The sequence below is a fragment of the Clavelina lepadiformis genome, chromosome 6 (assembly GCF_947623445.1).
Source record: "Clavelina lepadiformis chromosome 6, kaClaLepa1.1, whole genome shotgun sequence".
Taxonomy (NCBI): Eukaryota; Metazoa; Chordata; class Ascidiacea; order Aplousobranchia; family Clavelinidae; genus Clavelina; species Clavelina lepadiformis.
The window spans coordinates 12,863,375-12,883,653 of NC_135245.1; the positions used below are offsets into that span (position 1 = coordinate 12,863,375).

At 36.9% G+C, this 20,279-nt stretch overlaps 2 protein-coding genes across 3 annotated transcripts in view; both read right to left on the reverse strand.

The window, feature by feature from the left end:
* LOC143461960 (symplekin-like) overlaps positions 1–8,611 on the reverse strand; it is an 82,434-nt gene extending 73,823 nt beyond the window's left edge. Inside the window, exons 1-2 of the mRNA XM_076959917.1 lie at positions 7,906–8,611; positions 4,602–4,739 (exon numbers count right to left, since the gene is read on the reverse strand). Coding sequence (XP_076816032.1) covers positions 4,602–4,724 — 123 coding nt within the window. The 5' untranslated portion in view covers positions 4,725–4,739; positions 7,906–8,611. The remainder of the gene's footprint in view (positions 1–4,601; positions 4,740–7,905) is intronic.
* A 2,843-nt stretch (positions 8,612–11,454) lies between these two features.
* LOC143461961 (uncharacterized) lies at positions 11,455–14,647 on the reverse strand. 2 transcript variants are annotated; one of them, XR_013118110.1, is made up of 3 exons: positions 12,521–14,647; positions 12,111–12,439; positions 11,455–11,957 (listed from the first exon to the last, which is right to left on the reverse strand). XR_013118110.1 is itself a non-coding variant. In XM_076959918.1 (3 exons), exons 1-3 carry the CDS (start codon positions 12,537–12,539, stop codon positions 11,829–11,831), a joined length of 462 nt encoding a protein of 153 aa, XP_076816033.1. In that variant the 5' UTR covers positions 12,540–14,647; the 3' UTR covers positions 11,455–11,828. The 2 variants fall into 2 exon arrangements, 1 of the variants encoding a protein (XP_076816033.1); XM_076959918.1 differs by having other exon boundaries at positions 12,126–12,439.
* Between the last annotated feature and the right edge of the window lie 5,632 nt (positions 14,648–20,279).

Sequence of the window (20,279 nt, forward strand, 5' to 3'; positions counted from 1 at the left end):
GTAATATAATTTACCAAACGAATGTAGTGTCTCAACCGCTCTTTCAGGACTTTTTGGTGTGTGGGATGCAATTGCACTCTATGAGCTAAAATAGGACGAATGCACAATGCACACATAAAATGATTTCAAAACTATGATAGCTCATTGGTGTTCACCAAGAATGGATGGCTAGTCCTGGAGACTTTTGACAGCCAAGAAAAACTGTACATTTTTCGTTTACAATTGACCATTGATGAAAAAAATCATGCTGGTAATTGGACTTGCTACAGCTGCTTGAACTGAAGTCCCTTGATGAAGAGGACAAAATCTCTAAAAAGGAGTGATATAATGAGAGGTGATTGAATTTTTTTGTAATGTATTGCATTTGCTCAATCAATGTGGTGTCGTAAGCTACCACTGAGTCTTCTATAACTGTGGAATTGATTTTTATTCGGATATTTAAGATATTCGGATTTGCGAAAATTGTAATAATTTTGGGGTAGGCTCATTCTTAACGAATATGTAGCGGTTAAGTAGCCATTGACATACATGGAAAATTCATCGCTTAATGATCAAGTAAGTGACACCCATTGATGTCACAATATAAAAATAATTGGCATGACTGAAGTATTTGGATCAAGCATGTATAGATTGTTTTGTGGGGCCAATAATAGCACTGGCGAACAATTTAAAAAAAATTTTGTTGACTTTGATTTTGAACTTGATTTAGGCTAATTCTGGTGTGCTGAATTCAAAAATGCCGTCAGTTTTCTTCTATCACGTCTAGTTTTTGCTCTACAGCATACATCGAAAATATGCAACTTTTCACGACTTTAGCTGTATTGTTTTTCCATTTGTAATAGGAATGCACAGGCTAATCATATAGTAAGTTATATACAAGAAGAGTCAACTGAATTATTAAGCGAAAGAGGCTCGGGCATCAATTTAGGTCGATGCTTTTCCCCCCATTTTTGGTTGGAGGATGCAATCATCCAACAAAACTAGATAAGAATGGTAAAATTGAAGTTAGTTGCTTTCCACTTTCAACCATGTATGTACTCGTATCTGTCTGTCGTATCTGTCTATCTGTTCCTATCCCTGCAGAGTGATGAGTGGTGGTTCCAGGTTCATAACATTTCACACTATTGTGCAATTTTGCATCAGTAACTGTCCATTTTCTGTCATGTGCACCGGTCATTATAAAAAAACGAACTAAAAATAAATTATCGTCTTTATGTCCTAACCTATCTTTCATCTAACCATATGCTGGAGAGTGAAGATAAGCTCACTGCATGTGGTCTAACCTTCTCATCTGAACGTATTTTGTCAAGTTATTGAATTTAGGCCAAAAACATGGTTGAATTGGCTGCCTGAACTTGGTTGTGGCACGCTCTATGCTGGTAAATTTTAAAAAGTTTTTTTGTCATTTACTAATGGAGGATCTTAGTCTTCGACCACAGGTAAAACATTTTCAAATCTTCTCCAGGGTTAAAAGCAATAACGTACACTTGAATTTGGTACGCATTTTGCGATTTGCATATAAAAAACGCAGATCACCTGAGTGTTCTTGAGACGACTCACAACTCTTCGCGTGACTAAATTTTTTCTTTGGTGTCTTTTAAAATGAAGAGTTGATACTACCATGTGCGAAAGACATTAATCGCATATTAATTGGAAAGGAAGCAGAGAGCAAGTTGAATATACTATCACTCTCGGATAACACAGTGCAACATAGGATTTCACTGATGTCTGAGGACATCAAGGATCAAGTAATTGATGAATTGAAGTCCGTTTGCCCTGCAGCTGTATGAGTCCACGGATGTTTCATCCTGTGCACAACTTATTGCATTCGAGCGTTACATTCACGAGCGTTGCATTGAGTGTTACAATGGTGTGATGAAGGATGATTCTTTTTGCCGTCCAGAACAGGTGGCGAAGATATTTATCAGACTATTGATACTTTTTTCCGGGAAAATAATATCAAATGGGAACTGCTGTGCGGACTTTGTACGGATACATGCTCCAGCCATGTTAGGCCATACCTCATTGTTTCATGCATAAGTTAAGAGCAGTGCCCCAGACTGTACATTCATGCATTGTATGATACATCGTGATGTCCTGGCTTCAAAGACATTGGGACCTGAGTTGATGAAGGTGCTTAGACAAGTGATGAAGCTCATTAACCCAATAAAATTCAGTGTACTCAACACTCGCTTGTTCCATCGCTTTTGTGAACAGATGGATGCAGATCACTGTAATCTTCTCTACCACACGGAGGCGTGATGGCTGTCAAAGGGTAACGTGCTTAAGGGGGTTTTTGAACTGCAGTTCGAGCTTGAGAGTTTTTTATACAGTAAAAGAACAAAAGATGGTAAAATATTTTGAAAGAAGATGTGACACCACTAATCTACCTTGTTGACATTTTTGGCAGACTGAATGAGTTAAACCTTGCCTTGCAAGGATATGACAAAACAATCATCAATTTCATCGATGTACTATCGGCATTTCTGGCAAAACTTCAACTCTGAGAGAGAAAGATGACAATAGGCAAAACTGGAATGTTTCCTAACCTGAACGAGTTCCTTGAAGACACCGAAGATGTGTGGCTTAATGACAATGTCAAATTGAAGATTGTAAACAATCTTCAATCTCTTCGCTGTGAGCTTGCCGAGTATTTTCCCAACATAACAAGAGATGATTTGGCATTTGTTAGAAATCCGTATCTGATCGCTGACGCAGACCTTGTCAGCATGTTCAATGGAGATGATATTACCCAAGAGGAGTTAATACGCAGGGCTGGGGAACCGGAGCCGGAGCCTGGAGCCAAGCATTTTCTCCGGAGCCGGAGCTGGAGCTGGAGCTACAAAATATTTATCAGCTCCAGCTCCAGTATTGAATATAACAAACTTTAATCACTACGTAACAAAATTTAAAAAAATTTTTGTTTGGCTACATTTATTAAGTGTATCTGTATGATTTTCAAGCGCTGATTTCAAAAATGCTATCAGTTTTTTTCTATCATCGATCGTTTTCAAGATACAAAAATTTCCGTTTTTTGTGATTTTCCATTAACTGTAGGTATTTTATGCGGTTATGATCTGTGTCTGTCAGCACTATCATGTTGTAAATGGGCGTCCTATTTACTTGAGAAAGTGAATGGGAGTGGGAGTTTGAAATGCAGACGAATGTTCTTTTATTTCTTATCTCAGTTTTCATTTTATCTCAGCCTGTTAAATTCAGTATAGTCTCATTAGAAAGTCATGTTTAGTGTTTACAGAGAGAAGTATGCCATATCATTACATTTTCTAGAGTTAAGTCTTGTGTAAATCTTAGATTCAGTTCATTTTTTAAATAGTAGAAATCGAAATGTCTAGTAGACAGTGCAAAAATTTAAGTAAGAGTACTGCCTACCCCACAGAAATAGGCACTTGGAGTTTTCTGTCTACTTTGAAGTTTTTGAAGACCTTTGCTATTGCAAAGATGTAGAAGGCCTGTTTGTTGCTGTTGGAATAGATCATTATCCTACTCAGTGGTGGCGTTTCATTTACAGTTCTACCAAAAGTCTTAAAGCAGTGTTACTTCACAATGGCAACATATATCCATCAATTCCACTTGCTTATTCCTTACAGATGAAAGAAGATTATGAAAACGTCAAGCAACTGCTCATTAAAATCAATTACACTCAGTTTAAGTTGTATGTTTGTGGTGACTTTAAAATGTTGGGAATTTTGCTTGGTCTGCAGGGTGGTTACTCAAAATACTCTTGCTTTCTGTGCTTGTGGAATAGTAGAGCTGACAAACTTAATAGCCCTGAAAAGTGACTCAATTACGGAAGATGTCTTCAAAGAGAAGACTTTGTCTGCATATTGGTCAGCCATAGTACCTTGTTATCCCAGAGTTTCAAACGCAGCCATTTGACTTCTGATGCTTTTTCCGTCAACCTGGCTGAGCAAGGCTGGAATAAACTAATAGTAGAGCCAGTACTAAGGTGTGCTCTGGCAACAACAGCGCCACGCATAGACAAGCTTGTCGCCAAGATACAACACCAGCCATCTCACTGATGCTGCCTTGTGCATAAATTCAATAAACGAGTATTGTTTTCAACGGAGCGATATCATAATTTATGTTATTTTTAATTATATTTTGTTGTTCCATTGCGCATACATAAATGTATTACATATGACTGAATCAAAATTTTTGGAAGGGGGTCATTTGTTACATTTGGTTGTTAAAACGGTTCGCGGTATGAAAAAGGATGAAAACCACTGACCTAGATCAAACCAAAAATGAGAAGGAAATTCAAACAAACTCAAATTATTATACTATATAATTAGCATACAGTAAAATAAAAAACCAAGATATAGTATGATACTCTAGGGTAAACTTTTATGTCCGATTTTTCCACATGTGCTTTCAAAAGCATAAATTTGCTTCATCAGGAGTGATCAGAAATGAAATAAAGTATTTTTAAGCAGACATTAATCTAGCAAACTTTGAAATAATTTGTTACGCTGTATCCTGCTTTTTTATTTTACTACACATCATATTGTTTATACTGGGTTGACATGGTTGAGCCACCATCAACTTTGTAGAAAATATACAATCAGTTATATATCACAAACCTTTTCAGCAATAGTACACTTCTGATCGGAGTGATCTCTGGTCTCTGACACAACAGAACCAACATACGATCCATATTCTTTGAAATCTTTAACAGGTTCAGGTTTCACTAACTTATCACTCATTGCTATATTCGTACACTAAAAGTTAAAAAGTGTAGTCAACGTAGGTAACAAAGTATAATTACAATAACTTTCATAACTACTGAGTTGATTTCATTAAACATTGCCTATTAGCAAAAAATTAGAATATTAGAAAAATTTAGGTACATATTTATTAAAATCTTCTAAAGTAATTTGTGAAATTTTAAAAACAAAAGTTATAATGATAGCTTAAAGGGTGAGAGTTACAATGATATATATGTGAGGGGTGCAACTAAGGGTATGTTAATTGGCATGCCAGATTCCTTTAACAGCCGTGACTACAAGAAGAACCGGGACTACCTTAACTGAATCTTACAAACTAATTAATATGTACTGCGGTAACTTGACTGTGTGGTGATAGTGCTTAATAAAATGTTTGTTAATGTGACTCCATAGGTGCATGCATTCATTAAAGCGCTTAATGCTACTTGAACAGTTCAGTACATAAATCAAGTTAACAGTGTTGTTGAAGTTGTTTTATATAAAAACGAATACTGCGTTGTAATAGATTGATGCGATTCTATATCCGCTCACACAGAGCGTGCAAACACGACGGCTAGCACAATGGAATGACCTCGTCTGGTAATGCGAATGACACCGGTACGACAAAAACTTAAAGGGAATAGTAATTAAATTAAATGATAGTAATTAATGGAAATTAAAGTTAAGCATGCTGTTTCCCCACCAGGTGGGGTGCCAGTTAGGAAAGAAGGAAATCACATAAAATAAAATGAATGAACTAACAGTTTCTTTGGTTAACAATTTCATGAATATAAAAACAATTTGATTTGAACATTATCACATCTCCCCTCACACAAGGAACAGAAAAGCATTATGCAAGCTGCCGTCACACTACTGGAAGTAATTCATAAAACACAACTAAAACTATTTTCTTCAATGAGTCGACGAGAATGTTTTGGAGTTCGCCGAGACCGTCAAGGCAACGCCACGTTAGTAGGCGGCGGTCCATCCACAAAATTCTTTGAGGTGAAGGAAACTATGGTATTCAGTTCACTGCTGACCACTGGTGGTGATGCTTTCTCTGTTGTAGGAGCTTCCTTGCAGGTAACCATGACATTCCTACTTTTATGCAGGTGGGACCTGTTTCAACGAAGTATTGGCCCATTGTCAAACTGAACGAGGTAAGACCTTAACCCGACCTTTCACAATATTTTTCCTTTTACTCCCTAGTGGTTGTACTTGTGGTCATATGAGTATACGACATCATTTACATGCAGTTCACAAAGACTTTTTACTCCTTTGTCATAATAGTGTTTTTGTTCCAGCTTTTCTGTACGAGCTGGCCGTTCAACACCTGGTTCAGGATTGTACTACGTGCTACAGAAGGATAGATTGTTTCTAATACGACGGCCCAGCAAGAGTACTTGTACTTGTACAAGATTGTACTTGTGCTGGAGAGTGTCCGCATTTCAATGGTGTACACCAGCAGCGCCAGCGCCAGTTCAATACACCAGCAGCGCTAGATTGAAGTCTTGTCCTGAGGCATGGCTTTTTCTCAGTAGGTCTTTTACTGTGTGTACAGTTTTCTCGGCCAGGCCATTTGACTTAGGATAGTGAGGGCTTGATGTTTTGTGATGGAAACCCCAGGTTTCTGCAAACACTTTGACTTCGGTGGAGTTAAAAGGGGGACCGTTATCGCTGAAGACGACTTGTGGTATTCCGTGGCGGGAGAAGATTCTTTTTAAACTCATTATGACTTGTTTTGAACAAGTTGACGGTAATGCACATACTTCAGGGTAATTTGAATAGTAGTCACCAACAACCAGGTACATAGTGTTACACCATTGAAAGAGGTCGATTCCCACCCTTTTAAATGGTAGCATTGTTGGTTCATGTGGTAAAAGAGGCTCCTTCTGGTGCTGATTTCTGTATACTATGCAGGTTGCGCAGCCGGAGACCTTGTTGACTATGTCCTTGTTGATCCTTGGCCAAAACACAGCTTCTCTTGCTCGCCTCTTGCATTTCTCCTCACCCAGGTGTCCTTCATGTATTATATCAAGAATGGATTTCCTTAGTATTTTTGGTATTACGAGACGGTCACCCTCGTATTGGATCAGGGTTGTCAGCTGTTCATCCTTAGCTGTTTCTTCTCTCAGTTGATTTCGGAATTTGTCGGTTACTGGTAGAGCACTTATTACCATGTCTTCATGCGCTTCAACCAACGAAACTGTGGAGGATGTCTGTAGCTTGGTAGCACTTCTTGATAGCGCGTCAGCTGTATGCATGAACTTCCCAGGTTTAAAGACTAGTGTTATGTCATAAATTTGTAATCTAATCATTAGTCGTTGCACTCTAAGGGCAGTTGTTGAGTTGCTTTTTGAACAAGTGTATTAGTGGCTTATGGTCACTTTCAACTTCAATGGACTGTCCAAAGATATACTGATAAAACCGTTCACAGGCCACTGCAGGAGTACTGCTCCGATGCCCTCCTCGGACGCATCTGCAGATATTTTGATTGGTACCTTGGGATCAAAGAATTTAGTGGTAGTGTGCCTTTTAGTACTTTTAAAGTGTGAAATAGTGAATCAGGTATAAATTCATAACTTCCGCGTATCTTGATTACTTTCCTACATCACAAAAAACGTCTTCACGGTATTTATTAATATATGTAAAAGAAACAATTAATCACGCGCAAGGTGCATGATGAAAGAACTTGTGATCAGGCTTGGGGTATTCGAATACGAATGAATACAGTTTGAATATTATTTGTATTCGAATACATAGCGTAAAAAAGTAGAGAATTCGTATTCGAATACATTGATAAAGAACTTGTATTGCAATATATCTCTACATCCAAGTATTTTCAATTTTTCTTCTTACGATCCACCTTTTTTCACCACACTGTTTAACACTAGCTTGAAATATAGAATCAAGCGAGAAAAAATTGAAGACCTTAATATCATTTATTTTATGATCTATGATCACACCACATCTAAGGCTAGTACTGCATATAGAATCACGCTGTGCAAGAGAGCAAACACAACTATTGCATTGTCATTTGCATTCAACGAATTATCTCTTAGAAAGTCTATATTAATAGCAACAGCACTGTTAAGCATCAACAATCAATTTATATCCTAAAGTAATGGATCCATTATATTCGAGCAGAAACATCTATATTCTATATAACATCTATACTCACCGTGTCTGTTTTGGGGACCAGTACGGCTATTTTGATGGTTTTGGCCCGCAATAAAATCACAGTGCAAATTGCTAATTACACGAAAAGTATTTTCTGTTATTAAAAACTTTAATTATTACTAAGTGTAGGTAGGTACCATCTTCCACCAAAGTGTGAATTATTGCAAGTTGATGTACAAGCTAACTTGTAATCGGAAAGTTTCCAAAAACGTGCGCCTAGTTGTGACGTTTGACCATACTTCATTATTTTTTCAAGATTCAGTTGTTATAACTTTACTACAATATAGAGCACAAGTCGGCAACCTTTAGCATTGAAAGAGCCATTTGGTCTCGTTTTCATCAAACTAAAACCTACTCTGAGCCACAACACCTAATTGACTACTTAAAACAAAAAACCAAATGCTACATATGTTATTTAAACTAAAGCTTTACAGTTACACGTAAAAACTTTAGTACGTTTCTTTTATTAGGTCAATAAAGAAAGTAGAACTGACTTGTTTATTCTGTTTTAAACGCAGTCAACTGTCAACCTGACTGGAAAACACAAATCATCGGTACATGGTCAGATAAAAACAAACACACCCGATTCACTCATACATTTCCAAAATAGTACGGCACGATAGCACGATGACAATCTGCATAATCACCAAACAAAGACCAATATACAAGACATGCGACCTCAAACAAAAACAAACCTAGGATCACATGAGTGGCAAGCAGTCATGTGCATTATGCTCGCGAAAATCACTGGTTAGTAATTATATACGATTTTCCGCATCGGAATAAACCATTCTGAATAATAAATAATCAGAAAAACGGCATTAAATTATTACATTGTGAAACTAAGAAACACCATTATTTATTCACATTAAGTGTTCCTAAATGAGCTCGCTGGCTCCTAGTCACAGGAGCCAGAGCACAGAAATGAAAAAGTCGCAGGTTGCCGACCTATCATATAGAGCAGAGGTCACCAAACTACGGCCCACGGGCTGGTTCATCCGTCCCGCCACGTGCTGTGGAAATAACAGCTGCCCTACAACTGTTAAGGATGGCCCTGTAACTGCTTTTGCATCCGGCCCACAGCTGTTTATCTCGCAGCAATCCAGCCCTCACAGAAAAAAGTTTGTATTCCAAAACATTTCAAATACATTTTAAATCAATGTATTTTTATTCGAGAAAAATAGGAGTATTTGTATTAGAATACTGGCTGTATTCGCTCCAAGCCAGCTTGTAATACAGGAAATATCATACATGAAAGTCCAAGTCAACATTATGCTTAACTCCTTGCAATGGGAAAATACAAGAGGTAAAAATGTTTTATTGCTAGCTAAGCACTCTAAACACTCGGCTAAGTCAACAAGGTAAAACATAGCACAAAATTAAAATTATTAAAACAGTATCCATTATTTCACTTGCACAGTATAAATATGGAAGTCCTTGCTCTGTATCGATTTTGGTTAACAAATCTTGTTGCAGATAATCCAAAAAAATGAAACATAGAGTTTGCAAAGTTGTCGCCTTGGTAACTGAGTGGTTAGAGCACTGAGCTTGCAATAATGTGGTCCAGGTTCCATGTTCAATACCCAGTGATGATACCTTTGTAATGCATCCGGTTAAGACATTAACAACTTTTGCCTTTGTTCAGTGCACCTGGTAAACAGCTGAATTTAACAGGAGTACTTGCCTCTCTCTCATGAAATTGTAAAGAATGAATTGTCATTTGATGATGTAGATATTTTGATGAATTTTTTTTGAATGAACAAGCCTCGCAACGAGTTTCACCGTACAAACTGCACTACCGGGGGGTAGACTACAGTCTACGTTAATGTTGGTGGATAAAAGCCTAATTAACTCGGTGTCAAAATTTTTGACAATTAAGGCCAGCACTGTTGTAGCGGCCGTTGGATACTTATTGGTTTGTCGTTGGTTGGCACCCTCGTGATGTTCCCAGCACGTGTGTATTTTCGCATTGCTCGAATGCTCGTTCACTTTACCTGCCATTCGTTTTTGCACTGCCTGCGCGCAGGACATCAGTTTGAGTAAAGTCTTAAATTAAGAATGCTGTGTTCTTTTCAGTTAATATATGAGCGAAGGAGACAGAGAACAGCGATAGCAACCTTCTGTGACAAGGAGTCAACAACGCAGCTTCGTAACAGCAACGCAACAGCGCACCCGACCTACCTTCGCCATACTGTATCTGGTAATTTTCTCAACAGAAAAAAGTAACAGACAAGGAAAAGTATGGTTCCCAAACTTATAATGGTGTTCCCACAAGTTTTCTCGGAATATCTTCTAACAACCTTTTAGCTCTGTACTGCCTAGAGGTCTATATATTCATACGTAACATAACGTGCACTTTGCCTTTGTTGTGTAACGAAGCATAAGCCTATGCGTTAAAACGTTTCCAAAATGGAATTGACTAATTACAAGCGTAAATTTGTAGATTAGCCTACTAGCCTAGCAGTACATCTTACAAAGCGATTATTTCACCATATGTAAGTGACATACCGGTAGCCTGCTGTTATACATAGGCGGTTAGGATAGGAGAATGGGTATGCAAAAAGTTAATTTTAGCTATTGAAGCTGTTCATTGCTGTTAGATTTAGATTAGAAGGAAGATTTAGGCTAGTTTATTGTGTTAGACCTATAACATTTAACTTAGGATAACAAGAGAAAGAGAGAGTGAGAATTTTATTTAGCCAATTGCATAATAAATAAATTACAGAAATTAACAGTTTCATCGAAGTTGGTAGCATGCTAGGCCACGGAATTGCAACCAATGTGATAGTACTCACACGCGTCAGCAATCAACATACCGGTAAGAGTACTGTACTGAGGCCGTAACAAACCACCTGCCTCGAGACATGTTTCTCAGATACACTAGTGACTAGCCGACTAGCGGTAACGGTGGCATCACTGGCATGTGTCTCAGGGTTCTAGGTTGATTCAACCCACGGACGATTCAACTCCGGACGATTCAACCCACGGACGATTCAACCCAGGACCATGATTCAATCTCGGACGATTCAACCCACGGATGATTCAACCCACGGACGATTCAACCCGCGGACGATTCAACTCAGGACGATTCAAACCGCGGACGATTCAACCCACGGACCTTTCACGTACTAATGGTTTAGGTTAATTATTAGCAAGTTACTTAGTAGCCAATTGTAAGCTTAATATTGGACAGTCTAGACTCTAGAGCTAGACTCTAGAGTCTAGAGCCTAGAGTCTAGACCAGTGATTCCCAAACTGTGTGCCGCCACAGATTCTCAGGTGTGCCGCGAATCTTTTTGGAATTTTGGAAAAGAACTGTATAAATATTTAAAATAAGGCATGCAGACGAGCATATGCGACTTAAAAGCTTTCTAGCTGCTTCAATAGCTGAGAAATAAGCACATGTGACGATGAAACCAATTATTGCATTGTCGATAGGTTAGGGTAATTTTTTAAAGCAACATTTCTTCTCTTGTAAATGTGCCGCGAGCGTTTACTAATTTTTCTAGTGTGCCACAAGCTGAAAAAGTTTGGGAACCACTGGTCTTGACTCTAGAGTTAGGCCATCCTGAATAGGCCTGTACAATGTACATCGTGGTTAAGGGTTATGGTACCTTTGCAATCGTACCGTATTTTGTTTAGGTATAAACTTCAAAATAACCACAACGAAAGAAGCAAAATTATAGCACACAGAATCTCTCTCTCTTCTATAGGAAAGGTTATTCGTTTATTTTCAAAATAATAAATTCACTGGAGACAAGCGAATTACACTATTCTCAAAATGTTCGATCTCTCCAATTCAAACTTTTTTTGCGGGAAATCTTCATTCGATCAAAAAACAGTTGTTTCTAAGGTTTCACTTTTAATCGACGTGTAGGCTTTAGTTATTTTTTGCTAAGCAGGCCTACTAGTTACAAAGTGTTTTTATTTCAACACAAGATGTCTATTGGTATAGTAGTAAAAGAGGCATCCGTGCCTTATAACGAACTGCGTAGACGTTTCTGCAAATGGGTTGAATCGTCCGGAGTTGTTTCGTCCGTGGATTGAATCGACCTAGAACCGAACAAAAAATGGTACGATTGCAATGGTACCATAACCGTTAACCACGACGTACAGGCCTATTCAGGATGGCCTAACTCTAGAGTCTAGACTCTAGACTGTCGAATGTTAAGCTTACAATTGGCTACTAAGTAACTTGGTAATAACCTAAGCCATAAGTACGTGAAAGGTCCGTGGGTTGAATCGTTCGTGTGTTGAAAGGTCCGTGGGATGAATCGTCCGTCGGTTGAAAGGTCCGTGTGTTGAATCGTCCGCGGGTTGAATCGTCCGCGGGGTTGATTCGTCCGCGGGTTGAATCGTCCGGGGATTGAATCGTCCGGGGATTGAATCGTCCGTGGGTTGAATCGTCCATTGGTTGAATCGTCTATGGGTTGAATCATCCGGGGGTTGAATCGTCCGCGGGTTGAATCGTCCTGGGTTGAATCGTCCGAGGTTGAATCGTCCGTGGGTTGAATCGTCCGACCACCATTCACAACCTAGTGTAGATAGGGTTAAGTCACAAATGCTAAAGGTTTCGTGTACCAGGTCTAAAACCTAAATTGTAGGCTACTACGTACATCCTTTTCTGAATGCCATATGGGAATGTTAGTGGTGGTGGATTGGTTTTAGACTGGCCTAAGCCAAGTCTGACTGTTTGACTCCGCTAATGATTGTCTTTGACTCCGTTGCGTTTACTGTCTCTATATTGCTTCTTAAATCAACACCAACTTCATAAGTTCAAATTTGCTATATTGTCCGAATAACTTGTCCGAATTAGGATATTTACACCATGATTCCAATTCCCAATTTGTTAGCAATTACTTATTCAAAATAGAATAACTCAGAAAAGAATTCAATTCGTACGAGTCAGAGAAGAGAAGAGTACTAGCAAGTCCTGAAGGGACAAGCCCTTGCAGAGCCTCGCCGGCCAGAACATCCAGCATAACGATTTTAACCAAGCTTAAAGTTTTATATCATACACGTCAGCCAATCAGCTAACGCCATGTTAATTTATCGTTGCTACGTGTATGTGTGTACTATCTATTATTCTACGAATCTACGTTATCCAAACATTTCATCAAGTACACTTCAAACTTTACGCCGTAAAACAACGCTACTTGAAATACTTCAACTACCGTCAGCACGCTACAAGCTTTGCACATTATTATCTGCCTGGAGAAAAATCAAAACTTTTGCAATGCCAATATATATAATTATTGCAATGTTTCTACATGATCCCCACAGCCAGTTGGTGTCGAAATAACTCACTGAGATCAGTACTTGGTATTTACGGATGATACATCTACATTGCATATACGCATATTCTGCTCCCGAATATTATATTGGCATTTTTAAAGTTTTTTTCTTGATTGGACTGTGGTGATGGCGGGGTTAACTGTTTTAGGTTGACCTAAAGTCAAAGGCTTGAGTCGTTGTTTTAAAACTCCTTGTCTATTTTGTTTTCAACTCCGTTGCTATCTCTTCTTGTTTCTTTAAGTAGGCACAACGTTCGTAAAGTCCGAATTTTATTTCCAATTTAGTTGCCTTTAATATAACTTAGTCTACATTAGCAGCAATTTCACATGCCATTTAATATTCGAATCGAGCTACTGACTTGAATTGAATGATGAAAGGGAAAAAAGAGAAGGGGGCGCTTTGAACCAAGCTTCAATTTTTATACCGCTATATTCAATCAATCAGAGAGAGACACCGATACGAATCCAACAGTATTTTATTGTAACATCTACAAATATAACATATTCTACGTCACCGAGATTATTTACCATCTAACTTCGTACACTGAATATATGACACCACGTAGGCTACAACGCTAGAAAACTAGGTCAAGTAGGCCTATGTCGGGTCAAATGAGTTTAAAGCACAGTTTAAGATTTGAGATCAGTTGACTAAATTTCTTAAAATATAAAAATGACTTAAGATAATACATCTTATATGGCCAAACATCCTAAATCGGGCGCACATAGATTTGTCCCCAAAAAATGCGCACCGGTCATTATAAAAAAACAAACAAAAAATAAATTATCGTCTTTTATGTCCTTCTGTTGACCTATCTTTCATCTAACCATATGCTAAAGATAAGCTCACTGCATGTGGTCTGACCTTCTCATCTGAACGTAGGCCTATTTTGTCAGGCTATCGATATTAAGCCAAAAACATGTTTTGCGTTGGCAGTCTGAACTTTTTTGTGGCACGTTCTATGCTGGTAAATTTAAAAAAGTTTTTATGTCATTTACTAATGGAGAATCTTAGTCTTCGATCACATGTAAAACATTTTCAAATCTTGTCCAGGATTAGAAGCAATAACGTACGCTTGAATTTGGTACGCATTTTGCGGTTTGCAAATAAAAAATCGAAGGTCACCTGAGTGTTCTTGAGACGACTCACGACTCTTCCCGTAACTAAAGTTTTATCTTTTTTTCTTTGGTGTCTTTTAAAATGTAAACCTTTGTTTTATATGTTAAATATGTTTCATAAAGCAGTTTATTTCTGTCCATGTCCATTACAAAAACTTAATAAAGTGGACTCACTAAACAAGGAAATAGAATAGCAAAGCCTTTAACGATTTAAAACATGAAAAGTTGGTCTATAGTATACTGTCAAATTGTGGATGAAAAGCTCGATTGTACTTGTCGCTAAAGGAATTCTACTACCGGCATTAATGCGTTTACTGCCTTATAACTTCAAAATCGCTCAGCCTTATCATTTTCCCTTTCATCGTGATGAGTAATAAAAGCTCTCACGATTGGAATGCAAAACATGATATCGTAATCGTAATCGCAAAAAGTAGATTTGCCAGGTAGACACCGGTAAACTTGTTTACGCAGCAAAACAAAATCTCGCTGAAGAAGGCAAAACTTCATTAACGTAACGCGTTATTTATTTTTTTTCTGTCTACAACATACCAGAGGTCTGTGGGGATGGCGATGTGGATTGTTTTAGGTTGGCCTAAAGCCAAAGGCTTTAGTTTTTCTTTTAGAACTCCTTGACTGTTTTATCTTTAACTCCGTTGCATATCTTATCGCTGATTGTTTCTTTAAGTCAGCACAATATTCATGAAGTCTAAATTGTTATATTGTCCAAAATATAGTCTTAGTCATATCAGAAACAATTTCAGATCCATTTTCTATTCCGAATCGAGCTATATCTTCAATTGAATAATGAATAAGCCAGAACGGCAAAAGAGAGAAGAGTGTTTAAACCAAACCTAAGTTTTTATATCCTTTATCTGAGACAATCAGCGACCAACATGTTGCTTGCATCATGCTACGTATAACATATGTAATATGTAACATATTCTACGTCATGGAGGTTTTTCACCACAAGCACTATCAAACTTCATACACTCTAATGTGGGGATGGCGATGCGGATTGTTTTTAGGTTGGCCTAAAGCCAAAGGCTATTAGTCTTTCGTTTAGAACTCCTACTCCTAGACAATTGTGTCTTTGACTCCGTTACGCCTGCTTTCTATATATTGTTTCTTTAAATCAAGACCAGATTCATAAGGTCTAATTGTTATATTGTCCGAAATATCGTTGTATCACATCAGAAACATTTCCATCATCCTTTTTACCTTCAAATACTATAACTTCAATTCAACAATAAATAGTTCAAAAGGTAAAACTGATAAAACCGGAATGAAGAGAGAAGAGAGCGGTTTGAACCAAGCCTAAGCTTTTATCCAAAAACCATTAGCCAATCAGCAAATAACACGTCATTTTGCATCGTACTATATCACCAAAGCTTTTTTTATCACAAGTACCATCTAACATCCATCCACTACCATCTAACGATACACACGATACAATACTATGCTACTTTTTACCATGACACGTATAACACGTGTCCATGTTGTACTTTATCTAAGCTTTTTCACAAAGAACTATCGATTTTTGCACCGTTAAACACAAAAACCACTTGACACACTTCACTACGTCATACGTCCATTTAGAACTATGTTTGAATAACGGATTACTACAAAAAATACACTTCAAATATTGAATTGAACTGAATCAAACTGGAGACACACAAATCGCTTAATAAATGCCAATTATAGAACTCTTTTAAATTGATTACCACAACCGCCACACTAAAATGAGACGCTACTTGAAAACATTCATATAATAGGTCAGTATGTCGGTTTAGTAATTCAATGTTTGAATAGCAAGATTAACCAAGTATAACACAGCTGTCTAAATATTACATTTCATTAAACTGGAGAACACACAATCGCTTATTAAAATGCCAATTATATAACTTATTACAATTCACTATCACAATCGTCATACGTCCTTCGAGGATAGAACTGGGAAAAGGAAGCAAGTGGCTTGTTTGCTGCAGTAAAGCGTGTATTCAATGATGTCAAGTATATAAATAGACTAGAGGGGGCAACGAAGCTTTTGATGTGAATAGCTCTAGTGTTGTTGTTTGTTTCCTTTGCAACGTTTTGCAGCAATGTTAATGCTATTTATTATTTATTGATGATTTTTTCTTTTTTGTCAGGTGTTATGTCCCCACGTGTTCTGTTTTTGCTTAGTCTGTTAAGTCTCACATGTTTTAATTTTTCTCCGGTGTTACGTCTCACTTGTCTTCATTACGCTTTAATACTTCGATAAATTGCGTAAAAAGGTGAAAAACATCGTCTTAGCCTATTGGTGTACTCATCAATTTTATTAGGTTAAGTAACGCAATTCGATAATGATTCATGAATAAGGTCAACCAATACAGAATACGTTAAAAAAGGCCACATGCCAAGAAATTCTAGGAGGCAGATAATTAATTGACTTTGATGTTAACAGCACGCCATTCTATTGCTGGCAGACAATACTATTTGCGATATTTGCATCTTACCTTCACCAAACATAATACATATTAACAAAAAGTAGTGAGTCTTAATTCGAACCATTAGTGGCATTGCAACTTAACAGCATAAGGCATACAAAGTAATAAACAAAGAAAGTTTCAGATTTGCCAGAGTGACTAATTAATTTCTGAGTTAGTTAGGTACCAAGAATGGTCATAAAGTGCAGCTGCACGTTATCGTATTTAGTTATGCATCGTCTGTTCCGTTTATTTGGCACGTGCCTCGTGAAGCAAATCGAGTGAATCGTTTTTTTAACATCTATACTCACGGCGTATGTTTTGGGACCAGTGCGGCTATTTTGATGTTTTTGGTCCGCAATAAAATCGCAGTGGAAATTGCTAATTACTAGGGCAACCAGTTTTTTGACCTAAAAAGTTTAAATTTTGACCTTAAAATATGCAAATTTTGACCTCATTTTGAAAAACGCTATACTGATACTCTCTACACTGTCTACAGCAACTTTCTAATCTAAAGCTGCATTTAAAATTGACAAAATGCTTTCCTAGTGTTGACTTTTTTTCGTTTCTGCGTATTAAGATTGACAACTTGCAGTTTCAAATACAATGCCGTCACTTCGTGACGTCACCAAACGCGCTGAAAAGCCTTCCTTCTCTTTGTGGCTTTGGTTCTAAGTAAAATTTGCGGCACTGGAATTGTTTGCGGTACAAGAAAAGAGAAAAACGGAAGAATAATATTACAAAATGGTTACAAAATTACAAGTTTAATAGATTTTGACCTAAAAAAAGACCTAAAGAAACAATTTGACCGTATTTTGACTTAACGTAACATTTTGACTTTATTTAACCTAATAACTTCTATAGGCTACCACACGTCGTACAAAGCTGAAATTTGTTTTGTGCTTGTTTGATAACATTCTGGGCAGGTTAAAAAAAATTGACCATATTGACTTTTGGTTGCCCTACTAATTACACAAAAAGTAGTTGATATTATTATTACTAAGTGTAGGTAGATACCATCTTCCACCCAAGTGTGACTTACTGCAAGTTGATGGACAAGCAAACTTGTAATTGGAAAGTTTCCAAAAAAGTGCACCTAATTAGGACGTTTGACCATCATATAAAACATGAATATTCAACATAATAAAATGGAAATTATTAAGGATCTTGAAAGTAAAAATAGTTTAACAAAGTTTTATAATATTACAGGTTTATGAGAGATATAAAATAACCGAAGTTTAAAATATTTTTAGAAAATAATCCATTTTTACAATATTTGTTAATTGTTTGCAATGACGAGAATGATCATTTACATGCACAGTTAGACCTCATTAATCCGGACCACTTTTTTTCGTCATGAAATGCCGGTTTAGTGGGGTATCCAGTTTAATTTTATTATTGGAAAGCGAAAAATCAATCAATCTTGCAAATGCACTGTGTTCAAAGAGCAGTATGTACCTTATTGCTATTAAAAGTACCGAGTTTCTGACTGGACAGCATTTAAAATAAAATTGTCGTTTTTGTATGATCCAACACAGTGTCGAACCCCAGAACTACCGTATTAAAGACGAATGCTCTAATCACAAAGTTATATCCGTGATCTTAATTCATCTTTATTTATCAAAATGCATAGACATCGCAAGATGAAGAGAACAGAAACTTAATGTGAAATCAATACAAACAGTTTATTACTTAAAAAAGCCTGTTATTTCACGTTGCATGACTGACTCTTTACTGAAAGATTAATTATATGTCCCTTTTCACTGTCAAGATAATTCGTGGCTTTCGGAAAAGAAGAATGTTGCTCAAAGTAGAATTTGCAGATATGGCCTCATTTGTTGTCACTGCACGAGGTGAATTTTCTGTCTCATGATCGTTACATACGTACGTAAACATTATAAATGCGTAGATCATCGGCTATTGTTTTCGTCAACTAATTACTGTATCTAGGACAATCGTGAATCACTTCAATCTTAATAATCCGGTTTATCGGATTTTATTGCTATTAATTTGACACATTTGTTCCAGAAACTTTGTGTTGGCGTCGGACAGTGGGGTAACGTACACAAAGTTTCCCATAGACTAAGCTACCACAAATGAAAATTGAAAATGCCAGTAAGATAAAAGCATTATGTTAAGCTTTCTTATGACACATGTCTGGTTAGCTAAGTTGCTTAAGCGGTGGGTTAGCGTACGAAGTCTTTTCTAGTCCCGAGCTCAGATCCTACAAGCAGCAGAGCGAATCCCAAAGGGAGCAGAAGGAAATCATCAAATGATGTCATGAATCATGATGTAATGTAATCTTGAGAAGACAACCTTAAAAAAGTTGTCAAGCTAAACAACTTTTACTGAAGCTCTTTTAAATCTGACAGAGAAATCCAACTATTAAAGTAATTGTCATATTCACTCCATTTTACGAAAGCTAACTTCTTCTAACTATCTTTACGAATAACTTCTATTTTGAACTTACTTTGATTTGTTTTTAACAATCCTTCTTTATAAAATTAACCCTTTATCTGTTCTTTGTACAAATCTTTAATTAAGTATGCGAAAAGATTGGTGTTTTGAATTTTAGTTATAACAAATATATAATATAACAATATATCCTACTTCTGACCAATTTGGTGTGTAGCCGATATCAAATGTTTTTTACTTGTACTTTCATATTCGACCAGTATCACTAACTATATATCTTGGTTTTGCTTTCGCTACTTCGATATCGCCATACAAATTGAAATAAACAATGGATTTGTATTTTTCTTTTTGCTTGCTTCTACTGGAGACATTTTCATATACCTATTAATATTATTATCATTGAATATATTAGGTAAGATTTTTAATTATTGAGTTAAATTTTGTTTTTATTGTACTTAATAAGAAATTCCTTTCCCTTGTCAGTCCATAAAAATTTAGAGAGTCTATCAACAAATAATTTTTCAAAACTATTGTCTACAGTTTGACCTTTTTTATCCTTCAAAGCAACTATCCAAGCAAACTTAGAAAACACATCAATTACCAAAGTAAAGAAGCGGGCATTTCCAATAAAGACTTTTTATCAGTACCCTACAGATGCAGGGAACGTACAAAAAGGAGTATTCACGCGAAGTTATTCAGAGTAAGTTTCCAATTATCAAAGGAAAGTTGAACTGTTTGCTAAAAAGCAAATTCATAAACTTCAATCAATAGCTAGAAAGCAGTTTTTATAAGAAATGATGTATTAATATTAAAAATACCACTCATGCTCCCCCGATACTGAAGGAAAAGGTTAAAATTATAAATGTAACATACTGATAATAACAAACGTGAGCATGCATAAAATAACAAACAATAAAGTTATTTGACTGTCATACACCCCTTTTTTCATTCAGTTGTATTGCATCAAATTCCAAGAGTGTTCTTATTGGTTGCAAGAAATGAGAGTGTGGCGTTGAGAAAATACACGCCTTGGCAGGACGAAAAAGAGCGAGTTTGTCGAGCTCTGAAAATTGGTGGGAGCG